The sequence below is a fragment of the Moschus berezovskii genome, chromosome 16 (genome assembly GCF_049115385.1).
Source record: "Moschus berezovskii isolate FMDL1 chromosome 16, NW_MosBer_1.0, whole genome shotgun sequence".
In the NCBI taxonomy this organism is placed as follows: Eukaryota; Metazoa; Chordata; class Mammalia; order Artiodactyla; family Moschidae; genus Moschus; species Moschus berezovskii.
In genome coordinates this window covers 15,336,309-15,354,546 of record NC_142475.1, presented here as the reverse complement: position 1 = coordinate 15,354,546, position 18,238 = coordinate 15,336,309, and the positions used below count along the sequence as shown (strand labels likewise).

At 46.9% G+C, this 18,238-nt stretch overlaps 1 protein-coding gene across 1 annotated transcript in view; it reads right to left on the bottom strand.

The window, feature by feature from the left end:
* The window catches only part of LAPTM4B (lysosomal protein transmembrane 4 beta), a 61,834-nt gene extending 57,569 nt beyond the window's left edge, over positions 1–4,265 (bottom strand). Inside the window, exon 1 of the mRNA XM_055431809.2 lies at positions 3,930–4,265. Coding sequence (XP_055287784.1) covers positions 3,930–4,028 — 99 coding nt within the window. The 5' untranslated portion in view covers positions 4,029–4,265. The remainder of the gene's footprint in view (positions 1–3,929) is intronic.
* Between the last annotated feature and the right edge of the window lie 13,973 nt (positions 4,266–18,238).

The window sequence follows — 18,238 nt, the reverse complement described above, 5'->3', positions numbered from 1 at the left end:
ATGAATTAATGTAAAATTTATTATGCTAAGTTAAAGAAACCCAATACAAAAAACCACCTACAGTATAATTCCATTTATATGAATGGGGTGTCTATGGAAGGGATATTCTGAGAAGAGGGAATGTTCTCTAAGGGTGTGGGTTACAAAGGTGCAAACATTGGTCATGTCAATAACTGTACACTTAATACCTGTGATTTTCACCATATATAAAGTATGCCTCAATTTTTAAAGGGGAAAAAAATAAAAGTAAATGAAAAGTGATCGCTAATACAAATACCTGAAATCAATATGCTTTTTTAAAAAACTGGACTGAAGGAAACCTTTACCATTTCAAGGCAAAAACAAAACACAACTTTTAAAAGGTAAAACTGGAAACAGCACAGACCAATACATCACTCAGACGACAAGCTGCAAATCACTTAACCTCTTCGCCTCTATAAAATGGGAATAAAAAAAATCTACCAGGAATATGTAAAAATTAAGCTTATGCAACGCATTGTAGAGAAAAATGTTGCCTGCCATTCCAGTTCTGCCAGGATCAAGCCGTTAGCCACCGCAGTCACCCAGGACTCTGGGACTGAGGGGAATTCAGGCTAGAGACAGACAGATCCCCAAGATAATGCAGATCCATACCTGAGAAATTTCAGCTTTCCCAGATTCTTGCATCTTCCCATACTTAGAAAATGATACATAAAAAAATTAACCTGATTTGCCTGTTCCGTGATTAACACTCATCTTAGGACTTCAACTACAGGTTTTCTCACAGCAAAAAATTCATATATCCTGGCTCCTCCCTCACACCTTTACAAGAGCTTCTCAGAGCTGTCTGAGAGGTTGTTCCCCTGGACTTATTTTAAATAGAGTAAGGCACTGAATAAACTCAACTCACAGCCCTTCCATAGTTCACTCTGGCTTTTTCCATCAAGGAATCTAGGGAATTCCCTGGAGACCGAGTGATGCGGACTCATCGATTTCACTGTGGAGAGAGGAGTTGGACCCCTTCTCAGGGAAGCCTCGGGGTGTGGCTAAAAAAAAGTTTTACTATCAGTAGTATAGTGGGCTTCCCCAATGGCTCAGTGGTAAAAGAATCCGCCGGCAATGCAGGAGACGCAGGTTCCATCCCTGGGTCGGAGAGATGCCCTGGAGAAGGAAATGGCAACCCACTCCAGTAATCCTGCCTGGAGAATTCCATGGACAGAGGAGCCTGACAGGCTATGGTCCATGGGTTCGCAAAGAGCTGTGCACAACGGAAGCGACTGAGCACCAACAGTATAGTACCTGGCACACAGGAGCTTAGTAAACGGTCCTGGTAGAAAACAATTAGAAAATGCATAAAAAAGGTTCACTTTACCTTTCCTTTCTAGTGGACTCTTTTTTGAAAATCTATCTATACTCCTACCCTTTTTTCTCCTGAAAACTCTACCTTTTTTTGATAGTGACCTCATTCCATCCAGATGACCAGTGGAAAGAGATGCTTTGTTCTTTAGCTCCTTCATCTTAAAAATGTACATGTAAATAAAAGTTTTGGATAACCAAATGATAAATGTAAAAGGATGAGGGAAACTCACTAGTTTAAAAAAAGTTTAAATTGTTTTGAGAAAAGCTGAAGACTTATAAGGGCTTCCCTTGTGGCTCAGCTGGTAAAGAATCCGCTTGCAATGCTGGCGACCTGGGTTTGATCCCTGGGTTGGGAAGATCCCCTGGAGAAGGGAAAGGCTACCCACTCCAGTACTCTGGTCTGGAGAATTCCATGGACTATGCAGTCCATGGACTCGCAAAGAGTCGGACACGACTGAGCGACTTTCAAAAAAAAAAAGACTTATAAAGATGACCAGTAGCATACATTGTGTGTGTGCTAAGCCGTTTCAGTCATTTCCAACAATCAGGGACCCTCTTGGCCTGTAGCCCACCAGGCTCCTCTGCCCAGGGCATTTCCCAGGCAAGAATTACTGGAGTGATTTGCCCTTTCTGCTGCCAGGGGATCTTTCCCATCCAGGGACCGAACCTGTTTCTCTTTTTTCCTGCAATGGAAGGCGGGTCCTTTACCACTAGCGCCACCTGGGAAGCCCCAAAGTGGCTTGCTTATTCACATCTGCTGAAAAGCTTTCTAATTATTTTTCAAAAAGCCATCTTTCCAAATGCTAAAACCCGCATACCAATAATCCTTTCCCCAAAGAGCATGCCAAGCTGTGGACAAAGCCTGCAGAGTCCTCTCCTTTTATCACACCAATGTGTCCTACTGGATTACCGCCAGCAACAGGGCTCAAGTAGATTTATCTTTCCTGTAGATCACGTAGTCCATTTGCCTAATGCAGTGCCCTAGATTTCACAAATTACATTCATAGATGTACTTGCACCCTGCAGATTTCAACATCTTCAAGGAGGACACAAGACATGTGGTTAAAATTGTCTGTCTTGATCATCAATAAAAGCACTATTTCAAGACCACCCACTATTCTTTCACTGTAACTTTAAATTTCCGTGGTTTTTTTTTTTTTTGCTTTCAGTAAAACCAGGGTAGAGCCAATACCCAGATGTTCTCTCAGCATTCAAGCCGCACAGTAAGAACCCACATATACTAAAGATCTGTCTGAAAGCTTTTAAAGCCAAATATTTCTATTGTGTGGCCTGTGATAGGCACTGACTAAAGGAAACTGGAAACTATAAATAGCACAGAGAACACCATATTGGGGGAGAGAGGTGTTTTGCTTACAATGGCACCACAGACGAGTTCACAACTCGACTTACGTCCGTGTTACATGCAAACACTGAATTATGAACCGACCAACACACTCTGATGACTAAGAAGATCAGAATTTACCACCACTAAAAAGTTTTATATGCTGGTGCTGAGGCATTCAACGCCCAGAGGCTTGGGCTTAACTCTCCATCATGATGGAACAGAAACCACAATGCAGCGGAACCCGACTCGGGTACTGGTGCAGTCTTGGCTGGGGGCGGGGGGCATCAATCAACCTGGAGCTGGTACCGGGCAGGGACTCCATCAGGTTGCCTCACTAGCGCCTGATAATCACTGCTTCCCAGACAAAAAGCTCCAACCTTGAAACAAACTAACAGACCAGATGGGCCTTCGGGGTCGGCTAAGATGGTGGGGATCACCTGCAAATCGGGGGTTTGGGGGGGAGGTAAGTGGGTGCAAAATGGCTGTCCAGGGGCGACTGAAACGCAGTGAATCACAAGGCAAGCCCCTCCTAGAGTAAGGGCTTTACAACAAGCGTGTGGGTAGGGCACCCCCACCCCCAGCCATTCCCACTCGGGATGCGAAGGCGCGCGGGAGACGGGCCAGCAAACCCGAGGGCACCTGCGGGCAGGGAGAGCGGGCACGCGGCGGGAGGGATGGGGGGCGGGCAGCAAGAGGGGCCGGCTCAGCGCCTCGACGGCTTTCCCGACCCGTCGAAAGCACAAAGCCCAAAGCACGCTGAGAAGAAAGGAAAGGCGGGCACGTGCTCCGCAGGCAAGGATCCGGGTGCCGGGAGTTCGCAGACCACCAAAGCGCGCTTTCGCCGGAAACCGCGCAGCTCCGGGAGGCCAAGCCGGATCCCGGAGGAGGGCTTTTGGGGTGCCCCCTTGCTCAGCGCGACCGCAGCCCAGGCGCACCGCCCCCCGAAACCCTCCCCACCCAGAACACCGGGCCCTGACCGCACCCCCGCCACAGGTTGGCTGAGCCGGGGTTGGGGTGCGGTGGGGGGCGCGCGTCGCAGAGCCGACCGCCCAGAGAATTAAGTTTCTAATAATATAACTTTAGGCGGATTAACGCCGGCTTCGCCCAACCCCGAGGGCCGCAGCCGGTACCACGAGGGGCTGTGAAAAGTGAGGGGGGGTCCCGGTGCGCCCGCGCTCTTCCCGGGCAGGTGCGCGCCCCCTACCCCCACCCCAGGGGACGGTTCGCCCAGGCGGGTCGCGCTCACCAGGTACCAGACGCCAAGGAGGATGGTGCCGGTGCGGACATGGCAGCAGAGGCAGCAGCTGTTGGAGTAGAACCGCGTCCAGGGGGCCACCATCTTCATCGCTCGGGCCGCGGGCGCAGTGGCGCGACTCTGCGCCCAAGTTCGCAGGAGCTTCAGCCGTCGGTTCTGCGCACCGCGCGGCTGTCGCCGGCCCCTCTCTCCCCGACTACCCTCGCTCGCTCTTCCCGGCCCCCGTCCGCCGCCCACCAGCCCCGGGCCCAGCGCCTCTCCCCGCGAAGAGCTCGCAGTTGGAACCTCGGCCGGACCCTGCGCTCCCAGGGCTGCGGGGAAAGGGGGCGGGGCCGGGCTGGTAGAGGGGCGGGGAGAGGGCGTGGTCTGGGCGGGGCGCGCGGACCACGTGACGGGCGCCGGGGACCCTGTGACGTCACCTCGGGCTCCGGCCCGGCGCCGCCCGCCCCGGGGAACAGAAATCAATCAACCCTCACCCCTGGCCGTCCCCGAGTCGGCCCCTGGTGGAGTTCCGGGCCTCCCCTCTTTCGTTTGGTCATTCGCGTTACTCCACCACCAGTTCGAGATTCTTTAACAGTCTAGTTGGTGGTGGGTTCTTTTTTCTTCTTCCACTTGTATCTTGCAGATATTCTGTAGGTTCGGTGCCATCCCCGTTGTTATCTTGCAGGCTGGCTGGGGGAGGGAAACGGTAAGGGTGATTCTGGCTAACTGCAGTCCTTTGAACCTCTGCTGAATTCGCCCAGAGCAGTGTGTCTCTGCTTCCCAGCTCAATCTTTTCCCAGAAAATAGAATGTGTACTATACTTGCTGTGCTTCAGGTAGCGTCTTTAAATCGTGACAGCAGCTCTAAAGAAGGAGTCATTAAGCCAAGTACTGCCACGAGGTCTCTGTGTAAGAGGATAAGGCAAGGTCCTGGGGAAAAGAAGAGAACCAGGCATGGCTTTCTTGGCGTAAGATAAGCCTTTTTTGGCCTAAGCCATTTTGTGATCTAAGACTCACCCCAGTGCTTGTCCTTGAACAGGCCTCAGCAAGCAAGAAAGATCTTAACGGAACACCAGAAAAAACTGTTAAGGGGCAAGAGAAGTAACAATAGCAAAGATAACAAATCAGGTGTGAAGACTTCCTGGTGTGTTTCAGTGGTCACCATTAACCTTAGGCACTTTCTTGAACTGTTTGCAGAATTTAAACCCCTTCCATTGTGCAACCATTCTCTAAGGCAGGGGTCCCCAACACCCCCCACCCCTCATTAGGAACAAGACCATACAGCAGGAGGTGAGCAGTTGTCTTCCAGGAAACTGGTCCTTGGTGCCAAAAATGTTGGGGACCACTGCTCTAAGGGATGATGTTGTCGACCTTTGCTGACCCTCATGACTTCAATCAATTCAAGTTTGGATTCTGTGATCACCCACGCCCCTTCATGAATATGCATTTAACCTTAGCTTAAAGCTTCCCCCCTTTTGCAATTTAGAGAGACACTGCTTTGGGGAAGATCCCCCAGTGTTCTTACTTGGTGCAAGTAATAAATCCTTTCTTCTCACAATCTTTGTTTTGGTTCTGTCTTTTGCTCCATACCCACCAAGAGGTGAACCCAGTTTTTTGGGGTCGCATCTGAGACCTAACACAGAGAGTTAAGAGATACTCCTAGGACTCCAGTTTGCCGTTATTTCCTCCCATCTAGTGTTTGGTCTGGAAGTGATCTTGGAGAGAGAGTGATCCTGAAGAGAGATCTTAGTTTCCTCTCCAGGAACTGAATCTGGGAAGCCTGAATAAAAACCAGGAAACCTAGCCCCCAGACCACCGGGGGCTAGGCTAGAAGCAAAGTGGCCCTAGCTCCTTCCCACATTTGAAAGCAAGAAAGTATCAAGGAGGCAAAAACTATAAAAACAGGTACTACTAACACATATATATGGAATTTAGAAAGATGGTGATGATAACCCTGTATATGAGACAGCAAAAGAGACACAGGTGTACAGAACAGTCTTTTGGACTCTGTGGGAGAGGGTGAGGGTGGGATGATTTGGGAGAATGGCATTGAAACATGTATATTATCATATGTGAAACAAATCACCAGTCCAGGTTCGACGCATGATACAGGATGCTAGGGGCTGGTGCACGGGGATGACCCAGAGGGAGGATATGGGGAGGAGGGAGGTGGGAGGGGAGTTCAGGAAGGGGAACTCATGTACACCCAGGGCGGATTCATGTCAGTGTATGGCAAAACCAACCAATATAATAAAAAAAAAAACAGGTACAAAGTTTATTATTACAGACGCAGCACAATGTATGGAAGAACAAATAATAGAAGAACAGTTCATTAAGTCAGAAGCAGAGCAGAGATACATACCAGAGAGAAAGGTATCTAAGGAGGAGCAGCGCAGTAAGTCCAAAGCCAGAGAGAAATACACAGTCAAAGAGGGGTGTGGCCATCCTGAATGACGAGAACCACACTACGTCAGAAACTAGGCAGAGATACACACCTGGAGAGGAATGCAGGGTCCTGAGAAAGGAGGGGCCCAGTAAAGAGGTGATTTAAATCACTTATATAGGACAGTCCTTCCGGGTCTTTGTTTTGTTGCTGTTTAGTCACTAAATCATGTCCAACTCTTTGGTGACCCCAGGGACTGTACCCTGCCTGGCTCCTCTGTCCATAGGATTTCCCAGGCAAGAATAATAGAGTGGGTTGCCATATCCTTCTCCCGAGGATCTTCCCTAGCCAGGAATTGAACCTTCATCCCTTCTGTTTCCTGCATTGGCAAGTGAATTCTTTACCACTGAACCACCTGGGAAGCTGGGGTCATTGTTTCAGTTCAGTTCAGTTCAGTCGCTCAGTCGTGTCCGACTCTTTGCGACCCCATCAATCACAGCACGCCAGGCCTCCCTGTCCATCACCAACTCCCGGAGTTCACTCAAACTCATGTCCATTGAGTCGGTGATGCCATCCAGCCATCTCATTCTCTGTTGTCCCCGTCTCCTCCCACCCCCAATCCTTCCTAGCATCAGACTCTTTTCCAGTGAGTCAACTCGTCACATGAGGTGGCCAAAGTATTGGAGTTTCAGCTTTAGCATCATTGTTTACCTTTGGTCCATTATCTTGTTTCTTTTTTCACATCTGACTGCTCCTTGGACCATCCCCAAGATGCAGTCACAACGTTTTGCTAAGATGGATCCGACCATAGAGGCCTGTGGGCACATGTCCACACTTACTGTGAGGTTGGACTCCCTCCCATTTTGACCCTTGAGAAGACTTCCTGCACTTGTGCAGACAGGGAAGTCTTCCTTGACCTCGGGATTGGGCATCTTATCCCTTTACTTTAGCAGAGCTCAGGTTTTGCCTCTAGCTTTGTTCTCGGAGAAGAAAATGGCAACCCACTCCAGTATTCTTATCTGGAAAATCACAAGGATGGAAGAGCCTGGCAGGCTATGGGGTCCACGGGGTTGCAAAGAGTCGGACTCGACTGAGTGATAACACTTGTTTGTGGAGTGTCCAGGTGAGAAAAAACTTGAATTTTACTCCACTTGACAAACACCAGGTGTCCAACCCATCTGTCTCTTACCTCAGAAGAATCCTTGTCCTGCGTTAGCTGCTAATCACTGTGTAAGCCAAGCATCTCAAACAAGTTAAGATTATTATACAGCACGTGTCAACGTTTCACTTTGGATTTGGAAAAAGAGAAAGACTAATTGGACCTTATTTCTTGAAGACAGATTATATAGAAAGGAAGAGGAATATGAGATAAGGCTGCTGAAGTGCAAGAATAGTTTTACGAGGCTGTAAAGTTGTCACATTCTTATTGTGTAGTGTAAACTTGGATCTCAAGGAACTCTAGAGTCATCCCCAGAGATGTCAACCACGAGCCCTAATAAGAAATAATAATGAACACCAAAGCCAAGGAGGATCCTGCAAGTCCCTCTGGATACAAAAACCCCTCCACTGCTTCCATTTCTTGTTTGTAGGAAAAGGTTTTAGTCTCCTAAGCCTTCCCTGAGCTTCAAAGAGCAGGCAGGAGTGCTTGCCAACTAGAGAAGCGAGGGAATGCGGAAACAAAGGAAAAGTAGCTCAGCAAGAAAAGTCATGATAGGCCAGTGTTCAAACAGAATCCCACTTCCTCCTCAAGAGATATACGCAACAATCTGACACATACCTTTGAGTCCTTATGCAGAAACTAAGACACACCTCCCTACCCCAGGTGGACAATGATGGAGTAGACCCCAGATGATTAATATTCCTGAAACATCACCCTCTAACCTCACCACCAGCCAATCAGAGGAAGGTCATACCCGCTGCGGTTCTCACCCCAAATGTCACCTTTAAAAATGCTTCCATGAGACCAACATGTACACACTGGTGTATATAAAATAGATGATCAACAAGGACCTACTGGATAACACAAAGAATTCTGCTCAATGATACAGGACAGACTGAATGGGAGGGGTGTTTTCAGGAGAATGGATACATATATATATATATATATATATATGGCTGGGTCCTTCTGATGTACACCGGAAACTATCACAACATTGTTAATTGGCTATATTCCAACAAAAAATAAAAAGTTACAAATAAAAGATATACGGTTATAGTAGTATTCTTGGCAAGGCAGCAATGAGTGGTGGCATGAACCAGACGCCTAACAAGAAGTTGAACCTGGGTAGCTTGAGTGGAAACCAGGAATCTTAGCCATCAGATCGGATGGTGGGGGGTGGGAGGCTAGAAACTATTTTTCCCTGGATATTTGTCCCCAAGTGAAAACTGAATTTCTCACAGAGGCAAAAACTGTAAATGCAGGTTGTTTGTTGTTCAGTCGCTCAGTCGTGTCTGACTCTTTGTGACCCAAGGACTGCAGCACTCCAGGCTTCCCTGTCCTTCACTATCTCCCTGAGTTTGCTCAAACTCATGTCCATCGAGTCAGTGATGCCATCCAACCATCTCATCCTCTGTCGTCCCCTTCTCCTCCTGCCCTCAATCTTTCCCAGCATCAGGGTCTTTTCCAGTGAGTCAGCTCTTCACATCAGGAGGCCACAGTATTGGAGCTTCAGCATCAGTCCTTCCAATGATTATTCAGGACTGATCTCCTTTAGGATTGACTTGTTTGATCTCCTTGCTGTCCAAGGGACTCTCAAGAGGATTCTCCAGCACCACAATGCAAGAGCATCAGTTCTTTGTCACTCAGCCTTCTTTATGGTCCAACTCTCACATCTGTACATGACTACTGGAAAAACCATAGTTTTGACCATATGAATCTTTGTCAGCAAAGTGATATCTCTGCCTTTTAATATGCTGTTTAGCTTTGTCATAGCTTTTCTTCCAAGGGGCAAGTGTCTTTTAATTTCATGGCTGCAGTCACTGTCCACAGTGATGTTGGTGTCCAAGAAAATAAAATCTGTCACTGTTTCTACTTTTTTCCCTTCTATTTACCATGAAATGATGGGACTGGATGCCATGATCTTCATTTTTTGAATGCTGAGTTTAAAGCTCACTTTTTCACTCTCTTCTTTCACCTTCATTAAGAGGCTCTTTAGTTCTTTGCTTTCTGCCATTAGTGTGGTATCATCTGTATATCTGAGGTTGTTGATAATTCTCCAATCTTTATTCTAGCTTGTGATCCAGCCAGCCAGACATTTCACATGATGTACTCTGCATATAAGTTAAATAAGCAGGGTGACAATATACAGCCTGGAGGCACTCCTTTCCCAATTTGGAACCAGTCCATTGTTCCTTGTCCAGTTCTAACTGTTGCTTCCTGACCTGCATACAGGTTTCTCAGGAGGCAGGTCAGGTATCTGGTATTCCCACCTCTTTAAGAATTTTCCACAGTTTGTTGTGATCCACAAAAAGGCTTTAGCATAATCAATGAAACAGAAGTAGATGTTTTTGGAGAATTCACTTGCTTTTTCTTTTGTTTTTAAAGCTTTTTCTTTTTTTTGGCTGAGCTGGGTCTTAGTTTTGGCATGTGGGATCTTAGTTGTGTCATGTGGGATCTAGTTCCCTTACCAGGGATTGAACCCAGGCCCCCTGCATTGGGAGCAGAATCTTAGCCACTGGACCACCAGGGAAGTCCCTCTCCTGCTTTTTTGATGATCCAATGAGTGTTGGCAATTATGTTACTGGACCGAATTTTGGGTCAGCTCACTTGCTGCACAGTAAAGCCAATATACTGATAGTGGGTTGTGGTGAGGGTACTTTAACAGGATTTATTGCAGGCAGCAAGGAAAGAGTATAGGCAGCTCATGTTCAACAGGCCTAAACTCCCCTGTGGCTTTCAGGGAAGGGTTATATATTTTAGTTATGTTGACTTAAAAAATACAACCTAAAAGTTGAGAGTTATATTTCACTCGATGGGAATTTTTAGGACTTCAAGCCTGGGAAACACCAACTCAAGTAACCTTGAGCCACTTTCTGCTAGGAGGCAAAGGGAACGAGCCAGGTTACATAGTAATTTTGCAACAAAGGAAGCAGGTAGTCTAAGTCTGTACATCAAAAATTTTTTCTAAATTAAAGAAAATAGATATCCCAAGTTAAGGTACATTTCTGTATGTATGGGAAGATGGGAGAGCCTGAGCTCACTGAAATTATTCTTTTGATATGTACCTCAGCTATCTGGGGCCAGTTTCTTGTATTGTTTCACATCCTGAGTTCCTCTGGGCTCTCTGTAGGGAGTAGCTGTATTCTGATGGCTACTAGATGGCAGGTATTTGTCCTGAGTTCCCTTGGGGCTCACCAGTTCACTTTGGAGGGCTGCAATTGCTGATGATTGTGACATCCTTGTTTACTGATATGGCAGTAATTGATGCTTTCAAATTGTGGTGCTGGACAAGACTCTTGAGAGTCCCTTGGACAGCAATGAGATTAAACCAGTCAATCATAAAGGAAATCAACCCTGAATATTCATTGGAAGGACTGATGCTGAAGCTGAAGCTCCAGTACTTTGGCCACCTGATGTGACCAGCCGACTCATTGGAAAAGACCCTGATGCTGGGAAACATTGAGAGCAGGAGGAGAAGGGGACAACAGAGGATGAGTTGTTTGGATGGCATCATCAACTCCATGGACATGAGTTTGAGCAAAATCTGGGAGATTGTGACGGACAGGGGAGCTTGGCATGTGAAGGACAGGGGAGCAAGTGTCCATGGGGTCACAAAGAGTCAGACATGACATAGCTACTGAACAACAACAAGAACATAATTGTGGGAGTTAATCAGAAATTTCTTGTACCAAACAAGAAATTTCAGTTTGTGCTTTGTTTTTCACTTCAAATTCCTCTTTTCTTTCACATAAGAGATAATTTTCTCCCCACAATCTTCCATTAATATTTAATGATGCTCAAAACCACTTTTAACCAGTGCTAGGACAAGCATTAGTGCTCTGAGAAGAAACGGAAATAAAGAATAAGAATGGGGAGTGCTGCATTCCAAATTCAGACTCCCAGCACATTCCCATAGTTATCTCCTGCTCTGCCCTCCCCACCAGAATTTCACATTCATTATGCAAGTGACTCATTGATTCAAAGGAATTTTGTACTACTGAGAGCATAATCTTCAAACATTCAAAATTTACAGACCCTAGCCAAATTGCTTTTGGTAAGAAGAGAGACAGACTAGAGGACTCTTAGCTGGAGAAGGGAGCCAGGAGGAGAGAAACAATACATCTGCAAGTGAAGTTTATTAAATAAGATTTAATGTCAAGGAATTCCTTGGTGGTCCCATGGTTAGGACTCTGCACTTTCACCATCAAGTTCAAATTTTCCATTTTCATGCTGCTGCTGCTGCTGCTGCTAAGTCACTTCAGTCGTGTCCGACTCTGTGTGACCCATAGACGGAAGCCCACCAGGCTCCCCCATCCCTGGGATTCTCCAGGCAAGAACACTGGAGTGGGTTGCCATTTCCTTCTCCGATGTGTGAAAGTGAAAAGTGAAAGTGAAGTCGCTCAGTCGTGTCCGACCCTTAGCGACCCCACGGACTGCAGCCTACCAGGCTCCTCCATCCATGGGATTTTCTAGGCAAGAGTACTGGAGTGGCTTGCCATTGCCTTCTCCGTTCCATTCTCATAGGGGGCCTAAAATCCTGCAAGCTGTGCCATCGAAAATTAAAAATGACAACAGCAGCAGAAGTCTTAAGCTTTTCCGGTAAGCAGCCTGAAGTGACCTCTCAAACTTGATCCAGAAACCCCACAAAATCATGCACATCTTCGCATTCACTTTAAGAACACTTGTGAACCCCCCGGCCATTAAGGGTATGCATCTCCTGGAAAGCCACCAAGAATCTGAAGGATGTCACTTTATTTATTTATTTATTTTTTTTAGGATGTCACTTTAAAGAAGCAATGTGTCCATTTGTTGTTATGGTGGAGCCGGTAGGTGTGCACGGGCCACAGAGTGGTGCTGGACACAGGGCTGGTGGCCCAAAAAGAGTGCTGGGATTTTTCCTGCCCTTGTTCAAAAATGCAGAGGGTAATGCTGAACTTAAGGATGAGATGTAGATTCTCTGGTCATTGAGCACATCAAATGAACAAAGCCCCGGAGATGTGGCATAGGACCTACTGAGTTCATGGTCAGATCAACCCACACATGAGCTCTCCCTGCCACACTGAGGCGATCTGTACTGAGAAAGCTCACACTGTTCCTAAACCAGAAGAGAAGGCTGTGCAGAAGAAAAAATATCCCAGAAGAAACCGAAGAATCAAAAACTTACGGAATGCAGCAAAAAATAAATGCAAATAAAATTAAAACAAGCGCTTTATGTCAGTGCCTTTGGAATTGGATTTATTTGGATGCAAGAGAATATGTAGATTGGCCACAAAAAGAGGAACAGTGGTTGCCCCAGGTAGTTAGTCTCAGATCGGTCACTTGTTTTTCAAACAGTAGCATATGTAGCTGGAACACTGATTGCGGTCGTACAGTGCCGTTTAGACAGGTCACCTTGATTTCGTCCCTCGTGGAACCAAAAGTGCTCTGCTCAAAAGCCAAGAAAGAGGCAAGGACGCTGACAATGGGGGTGGCAGGGTGGACATGAGGGGGTTTGGTTACACAGAGGGCTGATCAGCGTTATCTTGTTGTTTTAAGTACAGTTAGTCTTCAGTCCCAGGGTCGGTGTGTTCCCATTTCTCTGAGGCCAGCTCTCGGAATTGTGACAGTTTATGTCATGGCTGCAGTCTGGTCATCACGTAGTTAACTTCATCCACCTGGTGGGGGTTTCAGTATCTATAAGACAGCTCACCTGATATGGCTCGGAATATTATCTATAGCCGTCGAGGAGAAACCAAAAGGTCCTTGACTTTGCTTAGCGACTAAACTATTATTGTTTTGTCCAGTTTGACCGTTTTCCTTGGTTTCTGCATTTTCTCACTTCTCTGATTGAACTTATTTTTTGACTAAAGTTTTTCCACAGACAAATGGCAGTCTGAGAGCATGGGGGAGGGGGGTGGGAAGCCACAGGATCCTGCTCCGTTTTGCCAGAAGCCTCAGCTCCCGGGGACACGCTTGCTTCTTTTCTGCGAGGGCGAAGGACAACAGCTTCCATGGCCTTGGTCAGGTTGTCCTGCAATTCACCTGTCATCCCTCCTCTCCATCCTTCACTGTCCCCGTGAGGCCTTCACTGTTTGCTCAGTCGTGTCCAGCTCTGTGGTCCCAAGGACTGCAGCCTGCCAGACTCCTCTGTCCATGGAATTCTCCAGGCCAGCACACTGGAGTGTGTTGCCTTTTCTTCCTCCAGGCAATCTTCCCCACGCAGGGACTGAACCTGGGTCTCCTGCGTCTCCTGAACTGGCAAGCAGACTCTTTACCACTGTGCCACCTGCCTTCATTTCCAGATTTTAAGCCCTTCTTACCTCTTGGACATCAGAACTTGCCACCTCTGTGTCACCAGGTCCTTTCCCTTGTCGTCTTTCTCCAATTTTCTCTCCCTAGATCCTCCCCTGGCCCCCTTCTTCCAAGTTCAGGTATTTTCCAATGAGTAGCGGGAATTTTTTCTTTCTGTCAGATAATGCCACTCTCTTTCTTTTGTCAAAGTTCTTCTTTTCTAGGACAAATTGCATTTCAGTCTGTCTGTTTGAGATCCACATTACCCAGTGTTACTCTGAGAGGTGACTGTGTGTAAGACATGAAGGGTACAAACGTTAGAACGTTCTGCTCCTGCTCCCAAAGTTTATTGTGTAGCCTGGTGCACGAGTCACTGTGATGCTGTTCAGAATGTGTGCCAAGTATCCTTACAGGCACAAACAAAATGCATTGGGAAAGCAGAGGGATTAATTACATTAAAGCTGTGGGGAATTAACGTTTCAGTCAGGCCTTGTAAAGGGTGAATAGAATGCAGACCAGAAAAGGTGAAGGAAGAGACATTTTATTAGAAAGTTAATTCTGTTGAAGTTTAGTTGATTTACAATGTTGTGTTAGTTTCTGCTGTACAGCAAAGTGAGTCAGTTATACATACATACATATATATTTTTCATATTGCTATTACTATTTTGGCTGTGTTGTGTAACTTTTGGGATCTTAGTTTTCCAACCAGAGACTGAACCTAGACCCATGGCAGTGGACTTGCTGAGTCTGAATCCTTGGATCTCCAGGCATTCTCTCTTTTTCTTATTCTTTTCCATTATGATTCATCACAGGATACTGAATATAATTCCCTGTGCTATGCATTAGGACCTTGTTTATCCATTCTCTGTAATAGTTTGCAAGAGACACTTGATCTGGGAGTTGTATAGAGCCAGACAGTCCTCTGGGGGAGGGAAGGTTTCCCTTGAACTACCTCCATGACCTCAGCAAGCAGCTGTCCCAGGAGTGACCTCAGGAGCCCTCTCAAAGCTGAGAAATTCAGGGCTTCCCTGGTGACTCAGTGGTAAAGAATCCACCTGCCAATACAGGAGACACAGGTCTGATCCCTGGTGTGGGAAGATCCCACTTCTTATAGCAACTAAGCCCATGAACCACAACTACTGAGCCTGTGCTCTATCTAGAGCCTGGGAGTTGCAACTACTGAGCCCACATGCTGCAGTTACTGAAGCCCGAGCGCGCTAGAGCCCTTGCTCTGCAACAAGAGAAGCCACTGCGATGAGAAGCCACTGCAACGGGAGAGTAGCCGCTGCTCGCCGCAACGCATACAGCAATGAAGACCCAATGGAGACAAAAATAAATAAAATTTAAAAATTAAAAAGCTGAGAAATTCCAAGAGCTACTACCTAACTTCTGGAAATGTAAAAGGGGGCTCAATGCCTTCCCTAGACACGTTGGAAAGGGGGTCCGCATGCCTATGCCAGAGGGCACTGTGGAATGTCTATAAGGAGCTCATTATTTAATGAGGGAGACAGTGAAATAAATAGAAAATATAATAACAAGATAAGTGCTTAGATATCTTTAGCACAGGGTGCTATGAGAACCTCAGATCTCAGCTTTAGAAAGGTCAGAGAGGACTTCCCAGAGGTGCTGACAGCTAAATTCCAAATCATAGGATAAGTTGGGGATGACCAAGGAGAGAGACAGAGGACAACATGGGCAGGATGGGAGCAAGATACCCAAGGGTCTAGGGGCTGGTGAGCCCCAAGTTCAGAAACAGAAAGTAGTGCAAAAGCTGGGCCTTAACATTTGGAAGGAAAAGGGGCAGATGAGAGAGTGATGGGCTAAGGAAGCTCTGTGGGTGTCAGTGTCGCTAGGGGACGCAACAGAAGAGGAAAAGCTTCTCATGCCATGCCCCTTGGACTATTTTTCCTGAGAGAACTTCTGAACCGCTGAGGGTTTCATAAATATTAAATGCGTACGACTTGAAAAATTGATGCCGTGAGCCTAAGGGACATACAAATCAGATAAGCAGGACCTACTACCTGACTTGTGGGTCGGGTGCAGACTGAAACTGTGAGGCCTCTGGTTTAAAGGTTGTTAGGAATTTGAAGATGACAATAGAGGAACATTAACCCAAGCATGGGCCCTTTGAAGTGGGGGGACCCTGTGGTACTGCCCAGGTCGCAGGCCTCTGAAGTTGGCCCTAGGGACAGGCTCCATATTTCTCTCAGAAATTAAAAACAAAACTAAACAACGGTTAAAGGAAAAAAAAAAAAAGTGAGCTGTCTCTTGTTTCTGTCAAATAACAAAGAATTGCTTCATGGAGGCTGCAGTCAATGCCAATTTTATAGGAGTGTGTGGAAGCAAATAAGTCAGATGCCAGATGATTCATTAAAGAATCTGGATCTTGTCCCAGTCAGGGGTCAGGACTGTGAAGGTCAGAGTGTGGAGCTGGCTCCAGCCCTGAACTGCAGCCAAGGCGGAAGTCAAAAAGCATGATTGATACACTCTGAAATCCATGTAATGAATCATATATTTATTAAAGCACACATTTGGGGTTTGGTCAGGTTCTGGACTGGGGGTTGTGAGTGAGACAGCCTAAGACCCAAGCTCTGCCTCCAAGAACCTCATGGAGTAAAGAAAGAGACAAGAGGGGCAGAGGGGGTCACCAGTGGTAGATACTGCGGCTAACAACACAACAACAACATTCTGATGCCACTGGTGTTAGCATGGCACACTCTTCAGTTTATCAACGTTTAAAGATTTGGCATGCCCCCAATGCAGCTGTACCCATCAGAGTTCAGTCAGGAAAACAGAAGCCAATTTAGACACTTTACACAAAGGGAATGTACTGCAGGGAATTGGTTCCTATAATAACATACTTCACCAGTGCCATCTTGACCCACTTTTGAAGACATGGCTGCAACCGCTCAGTTAACTTGGCAGGCAGTTTGTTAAGCCCCCACCCAAACTGCTTGCCTTATCAGGCTCTAACATGCCTGTGTTACAATATGCACTTACCCAAGGCCAGAGGCCCCAGATACCCAACACCAGGGTGGCACTTTCTTCCTTGGGTCGGCAGTTATTCAAAATACCCAGTCCCCAAGAAGCCCTCAAAACCTTGCGAACCTTGCTCCACTTGCCATAAAGAAGCTACAGTCCAACCTGCTGTTACCCTGTCCCCGGTGGTCCTGTCTGGATGTCTTCTCTGCTGTGGAGCCTTCAGTCACAGAGTTCTGCCTTCCTTCTCTCTGAGTGTCATTATGTTATGTCCCACCAGTGAAAGACAACTTAAACCTTACACCACAGTTGCACCCGGATGAGAAGGCAGACAGGGGACACTGAGGCAACCCAGATACTGGCTACAGCGGTGACCGTGGGGAAGGGTGGAGCTGCACGGGCGGCGCAGATCTCTGTGGACGGGCTGCTGCTGGTGGAAACGCCTCCTGAAGCAGAGAGAGGCGGACTGCCTTGGCCTCTCCCTTCCTCCCCTCCTCCAGGCTTCTGCCAGAGCTTTCCATTGGCTGAACTCCCAGAAACCAGCTGACAAGCAGTCTGGGAGACATACTTTCCTGCTTACCGAAACAGCAGGTGGTACTCTGTGTTCACAGCAGCATTATCACCAACAATGGGGAAGCCACCCAAGTGTCCAGATGAATGGAGAAGCACAATGTGAGATTCATACAGATACATAATGGAATATTATCCAGCCTTAAACAGTCAGGAAATCGTGTCACGTGCTACAGTACAGGTGGACCTTGGAAACCTTACACTGAGCAAAACAGGCCAATTGCAAAAAGACAAATTCGGTCTGCTTCCACCGACCTGAGGAATCCAACATTGTCAAATTCATAGAAACAGAACATAGAACTGTGGTTGAGGGGAGGAGGATTAGGAGGGGATGTTTTTCATGGGTACAAGTTCATGGTTTGCGAGATAAAAAAGTTCTGTTTCATAATAACGTGACTATCCTTAACATTGCTAAGCTATACATTTAAAAATGGTTAAGACAGGACTTGCCTGGTGGTCCAGAGATCAAGAATCCGCCTGCCAATGCGGGGAACACAGGTTCGATCCCTGGTCCGAGAAGATCCCACATGCTGTGGGGCAGTTAAGCCTGTGGACCACAACTACTGAAGCCCACGAACCCTAGGGCCCGAGCTCCAGGAGAGAAGCCGCTGTAAGGAGGAGCCCACGCACCGCAGATAAGAGTAGCCCCTGCTCATCACAGCTGGAGTAAGCCCACGCGCATCAGCAAAGACTTAGTGCAGCCAAAAATAAACAAACAAATAAAATTTTTAAAAATGGAAAGATAGGGACTTTCCCGTGGTCCAGAGGTTAAGAATCTGCCTTCCAATGCAGGGGACACGGGTTCAATCCCTGGTTGGGGAACTAAAAGCCCACATGCAGCAGAGCAACTAAGCCCACTGGTCCCAGAGTCTGCATGCCGCAATTAAGACCAGATGAAGCCAAATAAATAAATAAAAATTAAAAAAAAAAAAGGTTAAGATAGTAGATTTTGTTATGT